The sequence below is a fragment of the Haplochromis burtoni genome, unplaced genomic scaffold, assembly GCF_018398535.1.
Source record: "Haplochromis burtoni strain Fernald_Lab_line unplaced genomic scaffold, NCSU_Asbu1 Contig_206, whole genome shotgun sequence".
Classification (NCBI taxonomy): domain Eukaryota; kingdom Metazoa; phylum Chordata; class Actinopteri; order Cichliformes; family Cichlidae; genus Haplochromis; species Haplochromis burtoni.
Window position 1 is genome coordinate 225425 of NW_024582567.1, and position 25417 is coordinate 250841.

General features: G+C 40.7%; 3 protein-coding genes across 4 annotated transcripts in view; 1 reads left to right on the forward strand and 2 right to left on the reverse strand.

The window, feature by feature from the left end:
* Positions 1-15908, forward strand: part of dnah5 (dynein, axonemal, heavy chain 5) — an 88430-nt gene extending 72522 nt beyond the window's left edge. The window contains exons 79-87 of the mRNA XM_042226304.1: positions 594-839; positions 995-1214; positions 1943-2148; positions 2383-2586; positions 8302-8517; positions 9223-9435; positions 10939-11091; positions 13002-13233; positions 14225-15908. Of these exons, the coding sequence (XP_042082238.1) occupies positions 594-839; positions 995-1214; positions 1943-2148; positions 2383-2586; positions 8302-8517; positions 9223-9435; positions 10939-11091; positions 13002-13233; positions 14225-14376 (1842 nt within the window). The 3' untranslated portion in view covers positions 14377-15908. The remainder of the gene's footprint in view (positions 1-593; positions 840-994; positions 1215-1942; positions 2149-2382; positions 2587-8301; positions 8518-9222; positions 9436-10938; positions 11092-13001; positions 13234-14224) is intronic.
* Positions 5740-7115, reverse strand: LOC121815411. Its single transcript, XM_042226306.1, has one exon. The coding sequence runs from the start codon at positions 6970-6972 to the stop codon at positions 6106-6108; it is 867 nt and encodes a 288-aa protein (XP_042082240.1). The 5' UTR covers positions 6973-7115; the 3' UTR covers positions 5740-6105.
* A 117-nt stretch (positions 15909-16025) lies between the features above and the next one.
* Positions 16026-25417, reverse strand: part of adcy2a (adenylate cyclase 2a) — a 65226-nt gene continuing 55834 nt past the window's right edge. Inside the window, exons 20-25 of one of the 2 annotated variants that reach the window (XM_042226305.1) lie at positions 22756-22914; positions 21286-21432; positions 21005-21115; positions 20789-20903; positions 19573-19697; positions 16026-17574 (exon numbers count right to left, since the gene is read on the reverse strand). In XM_042226305.1, coding sequence (XP_042082239.1) covers positions 17422-17574; positions 19573-19697; positions 20789-20903; positions 21005-21115; positions 21286-21432; positions 22756-22914 — 810 coding nt within the window. In that variant the 3' untranslated portion in view covers positions 16026-17421. Of the gene's footprint in view, positions 17575-19572; positions 19698-20788; positions 20927-21004; positions 21116-21285; positions 21433-22755; positions 22915-25417 lie in introns of those variants that run through there. The other variant, XR_006055064.1, reaches the window with a different exon arrangement.

Sequence of the window (25417 nt, forward strand, 5' to 3'; positions counted from 1 at the left end):
CATAGTGCATTTTCAATAGTATACTGTAGACTGCAATTAAAATGAATAATTACCACCAAAGAAAGAGAAAAGGCTTAAAGTTGCTAATCTGAGAGTTAATGGCTTAAAGCTTGGGAAGCGATACCTCCTGACTTAAAAATACAGCTACATAAATGAGACACGGACCACAAAACAAGAATGTATAATCTCTTAATCTTCACTGAAAGCTGCTTGGTCAAAGCTCTTCTTGAGATAAGAAGCAGCTTGTGTAACTTGTTGTTATACAGCTTTCACCCTCCAGCCTGCTGTGCCTGAATATTTACAGTGGCTAAAAGATATTCAGTTTTACTGATGGATAACTTTCTGGCCCACTGAAGACAAGCCTGGAGTCCAATTTATTTTGTTAAACTCACAGTCCAGTCCACAGTTGCCCTAGCCTTAAGGGTAAAAAGAGTTAGCCAGTAAAGAAAATGCTTTGAAGAATTATCTCAGTTCTCAGCTTTCTAGAAAGTAAATTTATTCCAATATATACTATTGGACTACTTTGCTCAACTCTTTGCATTACAAAGCATTTAAAAAATTACATCTGCTTTGCATCATATTCTTTCCTTTAGGCCCGTAAATACATAATGGATGCAGTAGGGGAGAAATACACTGAAGGGGTGATTCTTGATTTAGAGAAGATGTGGGAGGAGTCGGACCCACGAACACCTCTCATCTGCTTCCTTTCAATGGGCTCAGATCCAACTGACTCCATTATAGCACTCGGGAAGAAGCTGAAAATCGAGACCCGTTATGTATCCATGGGTCAAGGACAAGAGGTCCACGCACGCAAGCTTCTGCAGCAAACTATGGCTAATGTGAGTGGTGAGATATTACTGCTGTTTTAGCAATACAGATGTTCTGTCTCTAAAAATGTGGTTTGGAATTTATAGAAATTATTTAGGGTTTTCTTGAACTCCTCATTTATAGTCTTCGTCATGGATGACAGGCATACTACTGTGTTTGTCCCCAGGGTGGCTGGGCCTTACTCCAGAATTGCCACCTGGGTTTGGACTTCATGGATGAGCTCATGGACACTGTGACAGAGACAGACTTTGTCAACGACAGCTTCCGCCTTTGGATGACCACTGAGGTCCACAGACACTTTCCCATCACACTTCTCCAGATGTCCATCAAGTTCACCAATGAACCACCACAGGGCCTCAAGGCAGGGCTTAAGAGGACATATGGCGGTAGGTTTGGCTCACTTAAGCTCACATTAAAGAAGTCCAGAAATACTAGCCAGTTTAATAGATCCAATTTATCTATGTGATAAAGAAAGAGGACCTAAGAGAATGAAATATATTCCAATATTGATGTGTACATTTGGAGATGCAGATATACAAAACACCTCTACTTCGTGATATCCATGATAGGAATAAGTAAGTGAATAAAAAGATGGAAATGTGGGAGAAACACCTGTTTGATGCTATATTTATTGTATTCCGGATTTTGTTTTTTACCCATGTTACCCAAGGTTAGTAAAATTTTAAACAAGTCTGAGTTATCTAGTCTGTGTTTTGGTCCAAAACAAGGGTGAAGAAAGAAAAGAATCTTTAAAATGTAGAAACCAGCTGTCTTTTCCTGGCTCAGATGACATGGTTCCTGGAGGGGAATTGAGATCATATCTACAGCTTGAATTCTGATTTCGATTAGTAATTGCAGTTTGGTATTATATCAGAAAGAAGGTATTATTTTGACTGACATATTCAGTTCACTATCTTTTCTCCCACATTTACGCAACAAATCCTAACTGTTCGCTAAAAAGGAAATCTGTGTGTGCATGTTTGTGCAATGCTTGGTTTTAGAAGTAACTGACTTTATTCAGTTATGGATTATTTCAATACATTTCTGTAGATGTTACACTTAGCCTCCTTTTGGGCATGCAGTACATCTTTTTGACCTGCATGTCCCTGACCAGGTATAAACCAGGACCTTTTGGATGTCAGTAACATGGCGCAGTGGAGGCCGATGCTGTATGCAGTAGCCTTTCTTCACAGCACAGTTCAGGAGAGAAGGAAATATGGCCCCCTGGGATGGAATATTCCCTATGAGTTCAACCAGGCTGATTTTAATGCCACTGTTCAGTTTGTTCAAAACCACCTTGATGACATGGATATTAAGAAGGTAGGTAGAGTAATGCTTATTATTCTGTGTGATTAGGACTCTTGACCATAAAAAATATGTTAAAAGGGTTGAGATTTAAAGAAAGGATATTGTAAATACTTATCAACAACAGCCATCTGCTGGGAGTTTTAGAGCTTTCTGACTGTGTATGTATTCAGTCTGCTCACAAATTATATTGCACATTCATGAACAATTTTTTTGTCATCCTTTATCACTGTTTTATCATCTCCTTAGGGTGTGTCCTGGAACACAGTTCGATACATGATTGGAGAGATTCAATACGGTGGTCGTGTGACCGACGACTATGACAAGCGCCTCCTCAACACCTTTGCCAAGGTGTGGTTCAGTGAGGAAATGTTTGCACCTGCATTTAGCTTCTACAAGGGCTACAGCATCCCAAAGTGCTCCAGTGTTGACCAGTATCTAACATACATTCAGGTCAGTCTCTAAAAATAAGACATTTCTTAGTGCAACGTGTCTGCCAGAACTCCCACTGTGTCAGTGACTGAAAATTCATCTGTTTCCAGACTATTTCTCTTTTTTTCTCACTCAAAGTTAAGTTCTGTGATATACAGTGTTGGGTAAGTTACTTTAAATGAGTAACTTAGTTACATTACTAGTTACTTCTATCAAAAGTAACTCAGTTACTTCAAGTTACTCGTTACTTTCAGAGTAACTAGTTACTAGGGAAAGTAACTTTGGTTTTACTCAGAATTCTCTTGTTAATGTGTTGCTTCCGTAACTGGATACCCAGCAAGATTCTTCTTCTAGCTTGCTTACTTACCACAAGTGCACTGTGCCACCTACCAATAGAAAGGAAAAATGTGCACATTTCCATGAGAGAAATCCCACGCCTGATTCTATCCTAGCCTGCTTTTTACATCCAACACAAAAACTGCAGTCGTGGTGCTTTCGATTGTACTCAGAACTCGGAAATTCTGCCTTCTGAATAGGAAGATGTAGGTAACACCAGACTGCAGATGAGCTGCATACAGGGCTGGACTGGGACAAAAAAATCGTCCCGGGCATTTTGACTAGAGACCAGCCCACCATTATAGGAAAAATCATAAAGCCTTTGAATGAAAATAAACACTGTTGTGACTGTGATGTTCACTGTTCTGATGGTATATATGCATCAATCTATCAATCGTTTGTTGCAAGACTCAGATAATTATTTTTTTAAAAGTGAGACATTTTAAATGAGAATAAGAAAGTATTTCCTTGTGCCCTCCTTTCCCTTTTAATGCCCTACATGCCCCCCTGGCAACACTTTGCTAGACCCGCCCCTGCACAGTTACCAGCTGTCAGCTACTTAGAAAAGGATCCTGGGGTTATTTGTCTCTCAGAAACAGTTCATAACTTCCCTTCAACTCATTCATGTTAACTAAAAGGTAAACCTGTTTCTCCATCACAGCTCTGATGATTCAGTAAGGACATCTCCTGGTTTCATCTTCATGTTTCCCTCTCACCACATAACCAAACCATATCATGATCAGCAGGTTTACAGCTGTGGCTCCAGCAAACATCAGCTGATACTAGAAATTAATATTAAATAAATTCTAACAACAGCTGATCAAGCTTAAACGTGCTGCTGTTGTTTAGCGCGACATCCGCTGGTTTCCTCTTTCTGGCGCAAAGTGGGCGATAAATAAACAAGAGAGAAAAGCCGATCAGCTGATCATTGATCAGTTTCATGATTGAAGTAGAAACAGGAGAGGGAGGGGGGAGAATGAGAGAAGAAGAGGCAGCTGTGCAGCGTAAACACAGAATAACTCCAGCTTTGTCTTTTTCATTGTAGCTGAAGTCCGGGACAAACTGTTCCTTTTCACCTCAATAAGAAACGCGTAACATTTTCTCTGAATACCAGACGATTCTGTTTTTTACGGGACGGTTGGCAACTCTAATAATTAACCTTATGAACAAAATAAAGTTCAACATCAGTAACATAGCACCCACCCAGCTGTATAGAAACTCCGTCATGCTAGCTAGCACGCAGTACAAAAAAGTCAGCATAACGAAAATAAACTCCACCTAAACTTGGTTTATATCTGACCCAGATGGACTGCAGGTTATAACTTCTTACCTGAAGTTCAGTTCACCTGACACTGGGACCGGCGGCCGCTTCGGGTCTCTTCTCTTGCCTCCCTTTCTCTCATCCACCTGCTGGCTTCCACCACTTGCTAATGTTATTGAATCTGTGGAAGCTCCGCGATAGCCACCACACGAAGTAACGAATAACGAGCCTATCTAAATCCCAGTAACGAGTAACGCGTTCCTGGTTTTGGCATAATAACTAGTTACCGTGCTCGTTACCACAATAATAACGTAGTTACTGTAATGCGTTACTTAATAACGCGTTAGTCCCAACACTGGTGATATATTTATTGTTTAGCGGGGTGTCATTTATTTATTTATTTATTTGTTGTTGCTTTCTTGTGATGTGCTCTTGTTACATCCAAAATGCACTCTATGTGAGATTTCACAGATTATATATATGAGTTATTAGTGTGCTTAACTTGTAGGTGTGTGTGTGTCTAGGGGCAGTTCCTGAGCTTGTTTCATTAAAGGTAGTTTCATTATGATGGATGCTTATGGCTGTCAGGCTCAACAGGCCCATTGTATTTGTGCTGCTTCTTAAATTGAGAATGACAACACAGCCTTAGAAAACTCATGCACAAACCTATACATATGCATTCAACGGCATGCACATATAGCACATTAAATCTGTAAATGTTGGGCAATTTCAATTTTTTTTACATATTTTACTTCTGTATGCTGCCAAGACTTGATGTTAAATGAAAGTTTCCACTCATAGCTTTTATTAAAGATGTTAAACAGAAGTCTTGCATCATCTGTTCATGAATTGAAGCCCTTTTAGTACCCAGTTATGAATTGGACAAAGTTGCATAAGGATTGTTTTTAGTATTTGGATGAAAATTATTTACATGAAGTCCAGAACCCATAGTCATCATCAAATGCCTTGCTGAAGAATTAAAAGAACACAGCAAGGGATGCAGGCCATTCTGTCTAGTATAAGCTATCTCTGTTTTTCTGTCACCCTCCATTTTTCTTTCCGTATTAGCCACCATCCTGATGTTTTACCCTGTCTGAAAACAGAATCCATCACGACTGAAGAAAGTATGATACATCAATAACCACTTGCTGAAGTTGCTGAACAAGCAAAAAACAAACTTGCAGAAATGTGGTTATCTACTGGTACTGTCACACATTTTGAAGTGTTCTAGTTCAGCAGATAAAAGAATTGAGGTGAAGCCTGTGAAATTGAAACATTCTCTGTTTAGAAGGGCAAATGTATATCTGCTAAATCATGCTGTAAACTGGGTTAAGAACTGTCCCAAATATAAAACAAAGCAAGACAAAACATTTGTCATCAGCTGGTTTTGTCTAACTGATCATATTTAAGTATTATACAGTACTTAAAAACAACACAACGCTGTCACGCTGATGGTAAAAACACAGGCCTTTACCACAGTGCTGCTGTGCCACTTTATTTTTTAACAAAACACTACGCTTTATGTATAAAGAACTGCCTATTCTACTACTTATTGAAGAAAAAGAATCCACAAAAGATTATTTTTACTTTCTTTTATTTGTTCCAGATAAATTATAAATTATTTTTTAAAAAGCAATGAAATGCATCAGATGTCTCCCATGCTTTCTTTTCTGCTGTAATTATTATTTTTTGAACATAAATTGGTCTATTGAAAATAAAATGTAGTAAGAACCACTACATTTTTTCAATAGGCCAATTTATGTTTAAGAAAACCCCAACAATCAAATGATCCCATCTGAGCAAGCACTGGGCGACGGTGGGAAGGAAAAACTCCTTTGTCTTAAAAAGAAGAAACCTTCGACAGAACCAGGCTCAGATGGTGCGGCTTCTGTCAAGACCGGTTGGGGGTAAGGTAGTTAAAAAACTACTCTAACGGTACAGCACTACAGCTTTTTGGTGGAAATGGGTGGAAGGATGGGTGTTACACCTCGTTTCATTGGAGGTCTTACAGGTGGTCGGGGTGTAGATTCAGCTTTTTTACAAATAGGTGGCAGAGGGACAGGACTAGGTTGTGGAATTATAACTGATTGGGTGGGAATAGGTTGCTTTCCACTTCTGGATATAGGTGGAACACACATCCTACGAAAAGGTGGTAGGTTGTCGGTCGAGAAAGTTTCCTTTTTCGTTGGTTGTGTGACTTGAGGAGCGGGTGTCAACTTTGTCTTTTTCGGTCTAATGGGTGGCAGTGGAGTCCGCTGTAACTGTTGTTCGTCAGATGCATCTTCCCTGCCTACGTAAATGTATTTATGTTCCTCAAAAAGGGCAATGTCTTTTTCAACTTGACTCATTGCCTCTTCGAGAAACATTTTGTAATTGTATTTTTTGTGCTGTGAAGGGGAGATAGTAAAAGGGAGGGATTGATATTCAAAGTTTAGCTCATCAAACCTCCTCTTTAGGCCCTGGAGAATGTTTTGTTTCTCCTGTTCGGCCAGTGGTTTAACTGTTTCCTGTTGTTTTGTTAACCAGGCATCATTGTCCTGCTTAGCCTTTTCTTTCTCTGCCTTTCTTCTACGCAGGTAGCCTGGAACGATTCCGTAATCGTTTTTCTGTAAATAAAAGGGGACAAGTCCAGATTTCTCAAGGAGCTGCTTGTCCCCTTTGCGTGTATCCACACAAGCAGGTTGAGCCATGACTTTCTTCATGCCTGTGTGTTCTGGTTTTTTCCTGAATGTGTGTTCAGGTTTTTCGCCTTCTGGCCTCTGTGGGCACATTTCGCGATGAGATGGGGCCTTAACTGTTCTTGGCACCATGGTCCTGTGTTCATTTTAGATTTATTTTCTAATACAATTGCTTCCCTGTATTTAGAAATATACATTTTAGGTTTGGGTGGAGGAAGAGTACTCTACTTTGGGAGAAGGTTATAAGCGCTTTTATCGAATATCTGTAAACACTGCAAGGGAATTCTACAACTGTGTGTCGAGGCACCCCTATTTATAGATTTTTATGGCCTGGCATGTGACATCATAGTGGCCTGGCATGTGACATCATGGTGGCCTGGCATGTGACATCATGGTAGCCTGTCTTTGTTCTGTCATTTAAGCCCCACCCCCCTGGTTACTGTTGCTATTGTAACTATTATATTATGAATGCTGGTAGCTAGCATTCCACACACACACATACACTTTTTGCCAAGGTTCCAGCTGCAGTCACCAAGACATGTAAATGTATTTATTAATCAGCACTTTTAATTCATTTACTTTTCCAAATTGGTATTTCCTTATCAAATACATTGTTTCATCCATTTTATCTGTGATGGCATTCGCTGGTAAAATCATCTGTGGTGTCTTTGAGGGAAAAATGATGGGACAGAGCCTTTCCACTCCTGATGATGCACCAGTACAAACGGAGCAGTGCGTGGGGAAGAAGAGCCAGCAGTCAGCTACGAGTTGGAGAGAATAGACAGTCTGTCCTCTCTTTGTGAAGGACTGATAGAAAAATTTCAGCACATACACATTTGTTGACAAAAAGACAAAGAAAGGATTTTAAACTTGTCAAGTTTCTTGTCGTCATTGTCCATGTTCACATGCAGCAACACAGAAAGCAGAGCTAACCATCACCACAGAGTAGTGACTCTTTAATGTGCCCAGTGAATACATTTAGCTGTGTTTGTGGGAAGCTTGTGGGTGATCTTTTCACTGCACTCACTTTATAGTAGCTGGCCAACGGCCTTTTACTAGAACTAGTATGAATCCCCTCTGTGTCACACCCCCCACAGTCATTTTAACGGGTGAAAAGAAGCAGCTGGTAACTCCACGTGTTCCAGTGGAGATGCTTGCTTTTTGTTCCTCCAACTTAGCCAACAATGAGCTTAGCAGTGACACAAACTGCAGTCCAATGAAGTAGCAGTTTGAAAACCAGAGAAAAACAAAATTAAACCAAAAAGCAGGTAGTAGTTCAACCGTTCCATATTGTATAGGATAGGTTTCCGCTATTGCAGGAATGAAAAGATGCTCCATGGGATGCTTTCACAGTGCTTACTGTGAAAGTAAAGAGAATGCACCATGGACATTCCCTGTCTGAATAGATTTGTCTCAGTGATGCAACCAACCTTGCTAACCATCACTGTTCCTCTTTCTCAGGGTCTCCCAGCCTACGACACTCCTGAGGTGTTTGGGCTGCACCCAAACGCAGACATAACTTTTCAGAGTAAACTGGCTAAGGACGTACTGGATACCATCCTCAGCATTCAGCCAAAAGACAGCTCATCAGGCGGAGGAGAAACCAGAGAATCTGTAGTGTCCAGGCTGGCTGACGACATGCTGGAAAAACTGCCTCCTGACTACGTACCTTTTGAAGTAAGCCTATGTGTATTTGCTTTGCAGAGCGAAGTGTGCAAAGCAACATGTGCAATGTCACTCCACTCACCTTGTGTGCTGTGTGCTCCTTGTGGCTGGTGCAGGCGGAGAGGTGGGGTGTAGTGTTTTTGACAGTAGAGTGTAAAGAAGACCAGAAATAGAAAGGAGTGTGTGTGAATGCAGCTGGATCTTGTTTTATTTTGGTGGCTGTGTCTCCGCTTTTTTTTTTTTTGTCGCTAAGAAAAAAATGAGGTGAGAGTGTGACTTTTCTGAGGCGAGGTGCAAAGCTCATCATGGAAAACTGTCACCTCACAACACACCCCGCGAATGCCGCTTTCACTGCTGCTTGCGTGACTGTCTCTTCACACAGCGCATAAAGGCCTCCAAAATAGGAAAAAAAAATTTTTTTAAAAGATGTTTTAAAATGAATACAGCCTGCATGTGGAGCAGAAAGGCCCGTCAGAAATACAGAATATCTTCATTCCTATATTTGTTTCATTTTCAGTGAAGCAAACATGAATTCACCAATACTAACAACAGTAGTAGCTACGAACATGAAAAATGCAGCATAAAGCTCCACTTTAAATACAGTTTTTCCAGAGTAGATTTTAAACTTTAGTGATCCCAGGTACATTTCCACATAATGAGATGGTGTGTTTTTACACATCTCTGTTGATATAATCTTTTCTGCCTTAATAAAACCAGGTGAGAGAGCGTCTTCAGAAGATGGGTCCTTTCCAGCCTATGAACATCTTTCTGCGTCAGGAGGTCGATCGGATGCAGAGGATCATAGTTCTTGTCCGAAACACCTTGACAGACCTGAAGCTGGCTATTGATGGAACCATCATCATGAGTGAGAACCTGCGGGATGCCTTGGACTGCATGTACGATGCACGAATTCCTGCACGCTGGAAGAAGGTCAGTTGAGAGAATCACTGTGAGTTTATGTATGGGCTCAAATTGTGGTCATAAATATTTTGTACTTGTAAATGAGTTGTGTACTTGTAAATCAGGATTTGTATGTGTAAAAAGAATTTGTGTGTGTGTAAAAAAGATTTGTATGTGTAAAAAGAATGTAGCATTTTCTGTAAATTCTGTGAATCTCGGGCAGCTCAACTTGCGTGAAGTGTTTCCAGCTGGGCGTCGTGTACCTGGAGTCGAGTGTTTTAACCGATGCATGAAACTATACATTTTTAGACATAAGTTGTAACGGCCGCCGTTTTCTTTGTGAGTATTTATTACACGGCGTGCTGCGGGGAAAAGCCTGTTCTAACGTTTGAGTCTAAGGTTTATTTTTTAGCACCTGACGGCTCTTTTTTGCTTCTCATCCGTAAACACTCTGCATACTCTTTCACGTGATTCAGTTTATTTTGAAAAGTCTCAACAGGATCTTGAGCTTTATTGTGAAAGGTTTATGTGGAAAATAAACAAGCAGACACGCAGGGTTTTACCGTCGTTGTTGCTAACGACAACTATAAAAACAGTGCTTGTCCGTCGTAGTGTGGTTATATTAAATATAAGAGAAAGAGAGAAATTTAAGAAATGAATATAGCCACTACAGTGACCATCAGAACGATGAAAAAATATTGCCGTAAACAGTTTATTTTGCGACACTACGAAACAAACGATAGCATAAAATGAAATTATAGACGTTTTTATATCTTCATCCGATATATATCGTTATATCGAACAGTCCTATTAAAGGTGATCATTTTATCTCCGGTGAAAGCTTCTAACAACTATTCAAAACAGAGTACTAGATGGCCCAGAGGCACAAATTAATACCTCAGATCAGATTTTAGTGCTATCAGCTTTGTTATTTAGTGTCCTTGAGGTTTAGTTGTAGCACACGGGATAATTGATGCTCTTACAAGGGACATTGTCATTATCAGACCAAACTAACTCGTTTGTCGTTTGGGCCGTGTTCGTGCTCCTTTTTTATTAATGTACTCATTGTTATAATTGTATACACAGCACACAAATCCATCTCAGTGATTAAAGAAATTGAAATAAGAAACTTTGTTCTGATGCCATACTAAAGCAAACAATAAAAAGCTAGGACTTTTTTTAGGGCTTTTTGTTTTTTTTAGAATTATTTAGCTGACAGTCAGGCTGCATTCACAAACACAGCATTGTTAGAATAATTCAGACTGGAATGGGATTCCTGGCTGCAATGCCGACTTCTTTTACCTGCAGTTTTATCCTTTTTCTGAATCATTTGCCTCCAGTCTATTGTGTTCTGTTGTATTTTTTTTTTTTTTCATTGTGTCAAGTCTCTTTTTTTCACTTGCCCACACCATGTTTCATAATCCATGTCTTATCTCCCCTTTTCTTCTCAGAGCCACCTGGATGACATGTTTCAGCGTTTTATTGTACTCTTTTGCTCATGTTATTGTTTGTCTGTCTCCTTGTTGTTTTCAGTCATCGTGGGCCTCCAGCACCCTGGGGTTCTGGTTCACGGAGCTGCTTGAGCGGAACCGTCAGTTCCAGGCCTGGATCTTTGAAGGGAGACCCAACTGCTTCTGGATGACAGGTTTCTTCAACCCGCAGGGCTTCCTGACAGCCATGAGACAGGTACACACGACATCAGGCTACCTACCATTTACCCACAGCAAGGGAAAAGACCAGATGGCACGCAGAGGGAGAAGCAGGCACACAGCCACATTTACACACGCATGCAAACATGCACAGACACAAACACATACACAGGGACCTGCAAGTAGTAGTAGTTTTTTTTTTTACAATGCATGAAATTCATTTTGCATTCAGACAATATGCTGAATTTGTCTTTAAATCCTATCCCTGTTGTGAATTCTGCAGGCACAAGCATGGTAAATGGCAATTTTTGTATGAAATTGCCGTTCCTAGTCTTCCTCTCTGACCATTTCTATCTATTGGTGCCATTTGTGTGCTCTGATCTGGCCAATACTGGTAGATTGGCAGCAAGTGGGAATAGTTTTATGGGGGAACAACATCTGTATTATACCTGTACTTTACTCCTGCCATCTGTGGTTCCAATTTTGCATCACAAGTACATGACAGCAAATGTATGTTTAAAGTTTTCTGGAAAAGTGAGAGCAGATGGGATCTACAACTTGAAGAGATTTTGAATGTTAAATAATTTATTTAGCAAATCCAGTGATTTATCAGTTTTGAAAGGCTGTAATGTTTAATTCAATTCAATTGTATTTATATAGCTCCAAATCACAACAACAGTCACCTCAAGGTGCTTCACATTGTAAGGTAAAAACCCCAGGACAGGAGCAATACAACAAATATTTAAAGAGCTTATGTATATGAAGATAATTGAGTGCAGTTACATACGACAGGCTCAAGCTTGTATCATTGCTCTTGTAATGATACAAGCCACGATTGGGGCGATCGTGGTTCAAGAGTTGGGTGTTCGCCTTGTAATCGGAAGGTTGCCGGTTCGAGCCCCGGCTTGGACAGTCTCGGTCGTTGTGTCCTTGGGCAAGACACTTCACCCGTTGCCTACTGGTGGTGGTCAGAGGGCCCGGTGGCACCAGTGTCCGGCATCCTCGCCTCTGTCAGTGCGCCCCAGGGTGGCTGTGGCTACAATGTAGCTTGCCATCACCAGTGTGTGAATGTGTGGGTGGATGACTGGATATGTAAAGCGCTTTGGGGTCCTTAGGGACCAGTAAAAGCACTATATAAATACAGGCCATTTACCATTGTAAGGTAAACAATTCCTCCATGCTACTGAACTTTTATCTTGGGGGTTTGAATCTAATAGTTTGCTGAACATATACTTTGATTGGTGGCTTAAATCAGTGTGTTTTTAACTGAATTTGGTGGTAAACAGGAGTCGTATTACATACAGTAACAGTGAAAATGAACTGAAGTGTAGACCTGAGAGTTGCAGTATGCACTGAGTAAAGGATTCTACTTCCAAGTGAATATTTTGAAGAGCCTGGATCTTCAAAGGAAATATTGAGGATGTAGATTTCTGTATTTTACTAAGAAGAGATTTGTTTGACTACTGATAGATACCAAATATAGCCCTCAGTCCTACCACTGAGCTTCTCAGGAGATGTACTTTTATTATCCCACAGGCATCACAAACTACCTACATTGTTCTCTGATTCTGTGTAATGTGCCTGAAGTTGCTAGCTTGTTTTATCTGAGATGGGTATGTGCCTGCCTTTGTCATTTGTTATCAGTCTCTGTCTCTCCCAAGTTTGCCCACTAAGGATTTCTTCTTTTAAACTTGAAAATGAGAATAAAATGACTGAGGCCATAAAATACTCACATTTCACTTAATTTGTCATACTGGAGTTATTTTTTTTTTCCTTTTGCAACATCATCTCACAAAACAACTCTTGTGATGGAGTTCACTTATCTCCCAGTAGTGTATTTTGGTGTTCCTATTGTTACAGACCTTTTATCAAAATTGATTTTCATGTGGGAAAACCATTTCAAAATGTCACTTCTGTCATTTATGTGCCATTCACATGTACTCGCAGGAGATCACTCGGGCGAACAAGGGCTGGGCCCTGGACCGCATGGTGCTGTGCAACGAGGTGACGAAGTGGATGAAGGATGACATCAACCAGCCGCCCACAGAGGGAGTGTACGTCTATGGTCTTTACCTGGAGGGAGCTGGCTGGGACCGCCGCAACTGCAAACTTATTGACTCCAAACCCAAAGTTCTCTTTGAGATGATGCCGGTGATCAGGATGTATGCTGAGAATAATGGTGAGTTATATTATTTAGGAACAGTGTGGAGGGGAAATAAAAAAAAACAAATCTTTTGGTGGAGCAGCTTTATATCCTACCTGTCTTCTCAATGTTTGCATCCCACACAGTCACTCCTTGGATGTAACATTTAAATGTCAAGCAGAATAAGTGTTATTTATTTTGTCTGGGAATAGATTACCAGCAGTATGTGGCACAGTGTTTGTTCTGGATAAGGCCAACGTATATTCAGACAGACACAGACCCCCATGGATGCCTGCGAGCAAGGCTTCCTGGGAAATGAACTAATGATCCAATGATACGCATAATGCAGTTTGTTTACACCACGTCCCCTCCCAGCATTTCCCATACGAAGGCAGCCTGCTACGTTTGAGTGTGTCAGTGCAAAGGAGACTGCTAAAGGGATGCTTCAGTAGACAAGTGCTTGGTGTGTGTGCCGTGCACATGTGTAGGCATGAGGTACAAGAGGTTGGAAAGCTGCTCTACTTAATTTTCACTCATGCAAAGGGATTAGTTCCATCCTTGTCCACATACAGTGTCATTTGTAAAGACACAACAAGCCTGTTTGTTTGCTCTGAGAAAATTATTTTTAGTTTTTTCCCTGCTGATGCATGAGCAAGGAGCACTGCTGTTGCTATTCTACTGGCAGACTAACAGCAAAACAAGCAGCAGACTGGCTAAAGAACTATAAAATGGTGCTGAGGGAGTACTGGGTAATAAGCGTGCTCTCCTAATTCGAGCTATCTAATTTGAGCAGATTCCTAACTACATAAAAACAGATGTTTCTTTTGAGCACAGCTGGGTGTCCCAGTGGCATCTCTGCACTGATGTAAATATTTCATTGAATTGAAATGATTCTAGTTAGAAACACAATTAAGGCACAGTTTGGCAGCTGCTGCTCTCTCTCATTAGTTTTCATGAAAAATGCCATTTTTGATTTTTCTCTTTCCACTTTCTGCAGCAAATGCCGTGTTTCTTTTCTGTGTTGCAGGTGTAAAAGACTCCCGCCTCTATTCCTGTCCAATCTACAAGAAGCCCACCAGGACAGACGTAAACTACATCGCAGCTGTAGACCTGAAAACCTCCCTTCCTCCAGAATACTGGATCCTGCGTGGAGTGGCGCTCCTTTGTGACGTCAAATGACTGTTTCATAATGAACACTGACACATACAGCCGTTATTCATTTTCCCTCAGTTATAGGGATGGTTAAGTGTGCAGGATTAAAAAGCTCTCATCAAGGTTAAATCTATTTTTAGCATCATTTCTGTATGAGGGAAATATGCAGCTCCATAGTAAAGAAACAAAGTGACTAACAAATTTTTACAGTCAGTGTCAGGAATTGTGGATAGATACTGGGTTTTTCTGTGCAGTCAGGCCAAGGTCAGACCCAGAATTAGCACGTTCAAAAACATCATGTCAGTGTTTTTTGTTTTTGCTTGAGGTCAACAGAAGCATAGACGTCTGTAGTGTGGCTGCTAAAGGTCCTGTGTAAATGTTCGAATACTCTGGTATGAAGCCCCCTGTCTCTTTGGGTTTCCTCTTTTCATTCAGACTAGTTGGACCAAAATGATCTGTTTTTGAAATAATTTACACCCTAAAGTCCAGACATATCGTAGCCATCTGCATGCTCACCCAGTGTCAAGTCTGTACAGTATTCTAAAGGTAAACCAAAGACCTTTATTCTAGTTATGATGTATATATTATAGTGACATCGTCAGCTCATTTGATTACTCACACAGTCCAGTTTCATTTGACGAATAATATCAGTTCAGCACGTACTGTACGGCTTTTCATTACAAATCCTGACATGTTAATGAACTGAGCTTGTCATATTCGAAGAATCCTGAGGGTAAATAAAGGCACTGTAGCACTGAAATACATAGAAATTTTAATTAAGTTTTTACAAAAAACAACTTGCATCATCAAAACATCAAAACACTTTTTTGGTAGTATTTTCTTTTCTTACAAAACCACCATATAATATGTGATCTAAAGCTACCCTGTACACAGGTCAGGCATGGATTTCCCAAGAAAGTCTTAAATGTTTGTAGTTTTTTAATTGAACCTGTTTTGTAAATCTTTGTGGCTCACCGGGGCCAGGTGCATATAAAACTGTGTACCCACAAACAAAAGTCTGCAGTCTTTCTGTCAGGGTCGCAATATAAAGTGCATGCTAAGATAAAACATTTTATAGCACAGTTTGTAGAGTCACCAAATGTGTCATGTTATGTGTGTCTGGATGCCATTTTAACCTTTGTCCCGCCTTCCCACATTCAAATCAGCTTTTATTTACAAAAAAGAGAGATGAGCTCATGTGCAGATGCAAACTGGATCCAAAGATGAAATAACAGTTTACCACTTTAACATTGAAGGAATTTACTTTAGTGTAGGACCTTAGAGAAGCTTTAATGTATGCTGTTTATTTTAACTTAAAGGCTGGGTAAACTGTATTTAAATGACAATCCGTCACATGAATTCAGTTTAGGCTTACAGTGCCAAATCACAACAACAAGGTGCTTTCTACTGTAACATACAGACCTTACAGTTAATCTGGATGAATGATGGCAAAATTGTAACCTTCATAATGTGTGTTTGTCAGGGTTTTTTGGTCATTTTAACTCACACTGAATCAGACTACATATTTAACTGCTGAAAATAACATTACGAAGTCACCGTTGAGGATTTCTTTTCTAATTAGATCATCCAAGAAAACTTTGAAGAAAAAGACGCATGATTTTACAGAAAGGTTTATCATTCATGTTTTCGTTTTAATCTCTTATTTATTCTGCTTGTGGCTCTAAAAAAACAAAAAAAAACACCCCCAACTATGTACACCTGTTTTTAAGTGTGCAAAGGGTGTCCATTGTTACGGCACATCCTGTTATAAATTGCATGAAAGCAATGTGTTTGTACACATCTCAAGTCATTTATGCAACTGGCCCCAGATTTTCCATTTTCAGCAAGCACTGACAAATCTGATCAATGTCCTAATCACGTCAGTCAATGCAGCCAAGGAGAAACTGGAAAGACTGTTTTGGAAAACACCGCCCTGCATGAATATCAGAATATATTCATAGATTCTACTTTTCATTTGTTTTTCCTATTATAGTCGTAGACTGTTTGTAAAATACATCTAAGACTTGGTGCTTCTAACAAGGTCGATGGACTTATGTACACATGGTACACCTTGTTTTCTGGCTGGTTTTTTTCTTCTTCTTAACAAGACACATTTTACCTTTGCAACAGTGGCTGTGACATTTTCACTTGTATTGGTTTGACCTTTGCTTTCATTTTAATATCAGATTTTTCATTTCTGGCCTTTTGTGTTACCCTAGGACTTTGCTTGAGTTCGGGAAGCAGGTAAAAGTTAGTGGTTAATTCATACCCTCTGTTATCTTTGGGGCGCCAAAGTCTTTATAAGACTCTGCTGAAAATTGTTGCCATGCAGTTATTCTTCTGCATTCATATGGTGCTGAAATAACACAAACAATGAGTTCCCAAACGGAGAACGCACATAAATCCCCTTCAAGTGAGAACAGCAGCTCAACAAATCCAGCCAAAACTGTGACGTAGTTGTTGGCGTCTGTACACAAAAAAAATGGTAGAACAATGAAAATGTTTGGTGCCAAGAGTTGATAAATGGTGCAATTAAAGCAGATAAAAGTACAAAGACAAGAAACTGTCTTCCTAACTCTGGTAATGCTGCCATGTTAGGGGCATGCAGAGTCAAAAGTTATTTGGCATCCAAACTGTATCCTGTAGGGTGAGATAGGTTTTGATGCACCTTGCTGATAAGGGGTTTCTATGATAAAGCAACTACCACAAGCCTCCCAGAACTGAGGCAGAATATTAATTCAGCCCATTGGAGATTTTCACTCTCATTGAACTTGTACATTATTACATCAGACTGACTTGTGCAACTGTGTTTTTTCCAGCTCCCACATTCACATTACAGTATATTTTTAGGTGTTACTGCCTATCTCCTGTACATGCTACACTTACAGTTACATAAGTGACAAAATGTATACTACAGCTGTGGCATAGGTAATTTGTAACGCAACAGTAAATCCGATTTTTACCTCCTTGTAGATCAGGTCCCTTTATGCCCCACACTTTATAAAAGCAGCACTGAGAAATTCAAACCTCTTCAATCTGAAACAAAAGTCTTCATGCCTGTGTAAATCAGGCTCAGGGCATTACGTTCCCCTGTGACAGGGACCGAGTCATCTCCGTGTGCACAAAGAAGGTCCTAAGCTCTCCTTTGCCCTTGACATTGATGATGCCTCTACAAGAGCACATGTACCCCAAGGTTAGAAGGATGTCACTCGTCTCCTCCGTCACCTGCAGGGAGAACCAGATGGGTGATGACCATTTTGCTCATCTTACATGACTGAATTAAATTCCTACAGGCAAAAATACTCAGCTGTCCACGGGAAAATTCTGCTGACCATTAACTCATCAGTAAACGGTTCTTCTTCGATGCAGTGCTTCATTAAAATCCACTGACAGCAGGATTGTGGTTGGATACCTCTTGTTTAAAGTCTAACATTTACGTTCATTTTTAGCCCTAACAGCAAAATGTGTGAGTCAAGCAGAGTTACCAACACTGGTGCATATTTGGATTCAGTCGTTAATAGATGAAGAAAACAAAAACATAAAAATTCAATGTGTAAGTTAAAGCGAGAGAGTACTCCCAAAGCACAAAGATGAAATACTGTGTGAACAACAAGCAAACAACATTGAAAGCCTGGGAATTTTACCATGAGTGAAATAGGGCTGCCACGATTTGTCGACTAGTCACGATTACGTCGACTATCAAAATCGTCGACGACTGATTTAATAGTCGACGTGTCGTTTGAAGCTTTGTAAGATCGCAAAAGACGCAGAAGTAGCAGGATTTAAGAGTGTAATAACGGACTGAAACAGAAGATGGCAGCACTGCATGTACAAGGATGCCAGCTGCCGTTAAACCCCGAAGAAGAAGAAGCAGCTGTGTCCCAGAATTCATAGCGCGGCCCAGCTTAGTTTCCAACAATGGCGGTAGCTAGTTAGTTTTAATATTACTCTTATTATTCTTTCTGGGTCACAAAATAAACGTTTAACATATTTTCAGGCGAGAATGTAGCTGTGTAAACCTCAAATATCGGCTCAGTTTATCAGGACACCACATATTTTCAAAAGCGCTCCGACGTTTTCGGAGACGTCTGTTACCCACTAGCTCGATAGCTAGCCGGGGGCTAGGTCACTAGCGCCGTGAGAACACCGGACTCCCGGCAAATTGTTTTCAAACCCACCGCCGTCTTTCGCGACTCAGGTTAAATATATATGAGTCACTTAGATAAATTAAAAATGTTGTTGTTTGGCTTTTTTTTTTTTTAGTATTTTATTTGTTCCTGAGTAAATCGGTTTGGCTGAGATTAAAGTTATAGTTTTTACACAGCTGAATAAACGTCAAGCAGACAGCTGATTATCAGAAGTGTGAGATGCTCGAGAATATACTCCGGTGTCCTGTTATATTTTAGATAGCAAGGAGTTTATTAAACTTCACCGAAACAATCTGCAAATTTCATTAAAATTTAATAAACTATCATCTTGTCTTTATTTTTAGTTAGCACCTTAAACACTTAAAGCTGTAAACTAATGATAGTTATATAAGAGCAGATGCTGCTGGTGCAATAAGCTGTACGTTTTATCCAATGGATGATGATCTGATTAGTCGACTAATCGCAAAATAATCGGTGACTAGTCGACTATCAAAATAATCGTTTGTGGCAGCCCTAGAGTGAAAGTGACATTCTGGTAGGCAATATCAATGCTACTTTAAAAGAAATTGTCTTATTTCTGCCTTCTATCTGTCTTAAAATATCATCTGGAAATCATGGAATGCAATTGCGAGCCCTGTAGTTGTGCCGCACTGCACAGCAGATGGCTCTATCAAATGTGTACAGGCCGCGAAATGTAATACAGCCCTCTGAAGACTGAATGATTGCCACAGCCACATGCCATGCAGCAGCTGAAAAACCATTCTGTCTTATCAGTGCTCAGACATGACATAAGATAGGATTTGACGATGCCATGTGATGTCAAGATGAGATGTCCTTGCTGTAATAAATGGCACATAAGAAAGAAGAGTTTTATCTTTTTAAGCATCCATATTGCCATTTAAATGTCTGCAGTATGAAGAAGGAGGTCTGCTGGTCCTTTGAAAGAAACTATCAGAATAAAATACCAGCTGATGTTTGACAGCTGTCTTAACATTTAGTATTGCAGTGAATAGGCAGGGTAAGTGGGGTTTTTTTATTTATGTCTTTAAACTCAAACGTTCCCCAAATCATTTACCTGTATTTTCCCCAGGACTCCGGTGCTGTCCATTCTGCTGGCTACATTCACAGTGTTTCCCCAGATATCATACTGGGGTTTCTGGGCCCCAATGACTCCAGCTATCACTGGACCATGGTTAATACCTGACAAAGGAAACATTTAGTAAACCACAGCTGATCCTTAAGACAGTGTCCCTATTGCTGCCATTCATTTGGAATTACCTTATTATTTTATGGTTACAAATATAAACTGCTTTTTTAGATTTCGTACTTGTTGAAAATGTATCAAAATCAAATGTTGATGCCACTGATTAATTATTGAGTGCTGCTCAAAGCCGACTTGAGCAGGAACCCTACTGCTTTGAGAACGAACAAAGCTTTTCACAAGATTTCATCAGAACATGAAACGGAGGGCGAGCTAAATGCAGCTCAACTCTTAATCCCCAGCAGTCTGGAGGCTGTTCGCAGCACTGAGATGACACTGGGCCTTCTCTTTGACTGAGCTTCTGACTCAGTCTCCAGATTGTTGGAAATTGCAATCTGCTCAAGTGTGCAGGAGGCGCATACAGTCTCACAGCTACTGGTTCTGTCCAGTCCCAGTGGGTGAGGGTGTGTACGGCTCTCTCATGGAGCATTTTCAGCCCCATCTGGAAGCAGCAGGGATGTACAGTCACTCACGCACACTGCTGAGTTAATGGTGCATCCCATGCTGAGATCTTAAGACACAGGTTGAAGGTATCGAACTCTGACTCTTATTGCACAGAGGGAGCTGGAGTATGCCTTCCTGCTGTTCTACCTCTTATTTTAGTCTTACTGCATAAATAAGCGTTAGTCTTGTTTTTTTCAGACATCTGTGCACTCTACATCTTACAGGAACTCTACACAAACAAGGGATGCATAGAGGCTCCATGACAATGCAATTTTGGATGTATTGCAGTCAAGCTGATTCCTGCTTTTCATACAAAACTCTAGAAGTGGGATTCCAGAAAATATAACGAGAAGGCGGCAACAAGGAATGAAACTCTCACCCCACTGCAGTGATAGTATCTTGTTACATCATGTCATTTACCTGAAACGAGCTGTGGAATTTAATTAATCAGTTTAAACCACTCATTTTCAATTCTCATGTGAGGTCAGTACACTTAAATATGTGAAAGATTACAGTGTAGTCCTGTATATATAAAATATTATATACATTACTTTGTATTTAATTTCAGCTTCTCTGCATAACTCACCAACTCTGAGTTTGAAGTCATTGAACGAGTGTTTGTTGATAAGATCCAGTTTTCCCATCAAGGCAAATGCAAACTCTACCATGGTCCCTATGTGCATATACTGCCTGTCATGTTCCTGGGAAACATAAAAAAGCACAACTAGAAACACATTAGGTTCTTGCATAATGTGCATACGGCAGTCACACAAAAATGATGATGTCTTTGTAATGGGCCTACCTGTGATGTGTATTCAGGCCCTGGCGATGTGTTCAGCCCAGTAGCAGCCATATAAGTGCTGCCAATGGTCTTGATCTTTTCCACACCGCTGAACTTCGGTTTTGAAAGCAACTACACATGGAAATACAAACACAGCTCAACTGAATAAAACCCAAATTTATAGCAGCACAGACAATAAAACCTAATTGTATGAATCTGTAAAAAGCAATACTCTTCACCGAGTCAAGCAGTGCAATGGTATCACGGTTTCTGTCTGTTTTTGTGGTGATCTGGGTATTTACCTCATCAAAGTCAGCAATGATTTCGTTGAGGAGCCTGAGGCACTCTAATCCTTCTTTGTTGACGTCAGACTCAGTGTAGAACTCTTTAAAGTCTGGGATAGAGGCAAACATGACACACACCAGGTCGTAGGACTGGTGGTACAGATCCTGCATGACAAAGAGAAGCAGAAGACAGAGTGGAGTCGTTAGCTTGTGCAGGTGCAAAACAATGCTGTAAAATTTGTTATGAAACTGATAAATTACAGATGAAGAGATTTTGAAAGACAAATATGGGATCTGCACCGCATATTCAGAGCGTTCTCACTCCCGAGGCGTAACATGTCGACGTTTTGTCACGTCCCGCGGCGTTCCTGAGGAACGCGAAAGGAGACCTTCGGCGTTCTTAGGGTACGCGGCGGGTTATGGCTGGAATCCAGTGCAATGACGCTCCCGCGGTAGTAGACGTTCCAGCCCTGTATTCCAGCCCTAAACCTAACCTTATCCCTAGCCCTGACCATAACCTTATTCCTGACCTTAACCAGGACTTTAATGATGTTAAATAGCGTGTTTCTAAGCGATTTGAAGAAAAAGAGCGAACATGTGTAGGTTCAGTCCAGACGGTTCTCATATTTCCTCTTTTTCCGAGGTCGTCATTTAGGAACGTGGTGGGTAGCCGAAAACGTAATATGGTGACGATTTGTCACCTAGCGTAAAATGTTACGCTTTGGGAGTGAGAACGGGTTGCCTATGGGGTTTTCTGTGTTTTATTCAGACCTAAAAAACAAACAAACTTCAAAACAAGTAAAAATCAATCCCTGGGCAGCACATGAAACATAATTGACAAATTAAAGGAGGCAAATCACCCAAACCACCATCCAAAAAAACAACAAACAGTTGCTTGAAATCTCATTAGAGCATCTTGTTCTTGGACCCTGTTCAAGAACAGAAATGAAGTCAACTGCTGACTCGTCACTCAGGATTTCTGCAGCAGATGCTGCTCTCCTGTTTAATCTTACATGACCTCCAGGATGCCACATTCTCTGAACTCCCTCAGATCTAAAACTTCAGGGGATGTAACAGGATTTACAGCGATGAATGAGTCATGCAAGGCATCATACTGTCACACTACAAAACAAGTGTCAGGTTCATTTAAAGTTTGCACTTTCAAAATAAAAATCTGAGCTTTAGCCCTTATTATTTTAATAAACAACCAATGAATATTTCAGTTTAAATTAATCACACATTTTAAAACAGTGTATTCAATATTTTGCATTTGACAATTGTGTCTTGATATCCTGAATTAAACATCCTTCTTTTGTGATGCATCAGCGAATGAACGCAAAAGAACTTTGCACATAAACACGCACTTTGAAGTCCTCTGTGTAATTCTACATTCATTAGTCCTGTAGCTATTGTGAAAATAAAATCTGGATAATGTTACATTTACATTAGTTATTATTATAAAAAACAACACAGATTATAAATTCCTACCTCATTCTTCCAGTTACGGGCCAGGAAGTGCTCTGCGACATGCGCGGGCAGGACATTCTCCAGCAAAACGCGGTTGAGGTTCTCCATGGTTTCAATCTCCTCACACTCCTTCTTGAACTTGTTCTTCCAGAGAAAGTCTAACCTACAGTAATATTCATTCTGTTACAAGAGGACACAGAGGTAAAGAGACTGAAGGTATAGCTGTACAGCTTTCTTCCAAGAAGTCACAGAGAAAAACAGAAACAGCCACAAATATGGACACCAACAAGCCTTAGGACATGAAATGTACAAAAATGCAAGAATTTAGGCACATTTACAAAAACCTCATACAGTATGACTTTTGGTCAAGGCAGACAAGACCGACCCAGTGATTTTTGCAGCTTTGCTTAAATGATGTAGTTACTTCACCAGTGTAATAACAAGGCCTTCTTCAGAGCCCAAGATCAGGAAGGACAAGTGGAATAAAACGTTCCAGGATCAGGTAGAATTAAAGGCTCTGATGGGATTGATTTTTTTTTTTCCTTTTCTTCAGCACTCACACCTCAGGTAGTCTGTGATGGCAACTCTAGTCAATCCTGTTTAATTGTCATATGCAGTGAACTGATCTGGTAAATAAAAATGACCAACCAAGGAAAAACGTGCTCGCAGGACGGGACAATTATGATCAAGCAATGCAGATGACCGGATTGGACAGCACAGATATTACCACATGTTTCAGCCAGCAACAAAAATAGAGGCAGTGATTTAAAAACTGTGTGTGTACACAAATCAGAAGCGCGTGTAACACTTTAGATATTAATAAATAGAATTTATTATTTGTGGTGCAGATATAATTACACCTTGAAATACATTTAACTCTCTCTGAAAAGCACATTTAGATAAAGGGACGACCATGTGGAAACTGATGCAGTACTACGGAATCCCGCAGAAGCTCATCAACATCATCCAACAGCTTTATGAAGACTCGTCCTGCCAGATCATCCACAATGGAAAACTGACCAACCCCTGCGCAGTGAAAACTGGACTGAGGCAAGGCTGCATGCTGTCGCCAACAATCTTCCTGATCGTCATGGGCTGGATCATGAGAAGAACCACAGAGGGCAGCAACACCGGCATCCAGTGGAACCTCACCAAACAGCTGGAGGACCTGGATTTTGCAGACGATATCAGCCTTCTGTCCCATAAGCAGCAACATGCACAGTCCAAGCTTACACGGCTCGCTGAGGAGGCAGAAAAGACCGGCCTGAAGATCAATGTCAGAAAAACGGAAGTGATGCGGTTGAACAACCGACAAGAACATCCACTGCAGCTACAGGGACAAGACTTGGTAGAAACCAACCGCTTTGTCTACCTAGGAAGCATAGTCAACAGTGATGGCGGCGCAGATGAAGACGTTAGGAGCCGGATCAACAAAGCAAGGCTTGCATTCAACACCCTGCGACCCATCTGGAACTCCAAAGCCTTATCTCAGCGCAGCAAGATCTGCATCTTCAACAGCAACGTGAAAGCACTCCTCCTGTATGGGTCCGAGACGTGGCGAGTGACCAACACCACTACCAGCAAGATACAGATTTTCATCAACAAGTGCTTGCGACACATCCTCAACATCAGATGGCCTGAGAAGATCTCAAACACAGACCTGTGGAAGGGAACCAGCCAGAACCCAGTTGATCAAGACATCAAAAAGAGAAAATGGGGCTGGATAGGCCACATACTTCGAAAACCACTAGACAACATCACAAGGCAAGCACTGGACTGGAACCTTCAAGGGAAAAGGAAAGTGGGGAGACCCAAACAGACATGGAGAAGATCTGTCGAGAGCGAAGTGAAGGGCGCCGGAAAGACGTGGACCCAGCTGAAGAGAACGGTCCAGAACAGAGTCCGTTGGCGTGGTGTTGTTGCGGCCACCAACAGGAGTCTACAGGAAAATTGATTAAGTGTCAGTATCCAGTTCTGTCGTAGCTTTTCAGGACATCCACAGCATCCACAGTGAAAACCATTTCCAGCAGCCTTGCTGACAGTACACAGTAGAGCCCAGGTGATCAGCTCCATCCCATTTAAAAATGAAACAGCAATATTCCTTTGACCATGCCTACTCTCCCTGAGTGACAAAATCCTGAATGTGACACTATTCTAACCTATGCAAAGTAATACACTTTATTTATGATATACTGTGTACATGTATAACAAAAAAAGAATCTGCATTTCTTATGCAAAATACTGGTGAAAAACCACTCTTTAGAAGCTTTTAGCATCAAGGTCTCAGCGATCTTCCAGGATGGTGATAATATTTTCCAGATTACTGAGTGGTCAATAGGAAGTAATGATGTAGCTGTTTATTTGTGCATCTTAAACATAACCTGCTCCATTGCACTTTAAGTGTATAGGTTACCTCCCTAAGCAAAAAATCCTTCTTCATATAGTACAGGCCTCGGGCTGTACAAATACGATGCTCCAATTCTAGTACGAACAATTCAGCAGAACCCCCAAACAAGTCAGAAGAACATGTTACTCTCCAGCCTCTGGTTTCTCTCTCACTACTAAATCTCAAATTACATCTGAGTAACAGCAGACTTGCTGATGTAAATCGCTGCCCCTGAGTGACTGAGGGAGGTTACACAAATTGGTCTAAAGATGCCTCTCTTTCAGTGTGTCACAGCAG

Coding starts and splice junctions, on each gene's coding strand:
- LOC121815411 (XM_042226306.1), bottom strand. CDS start 6,972: ATGGTGCCAAGAACAGTTAAGGCCCCATCTCATCGCGAAATGTGCCCA.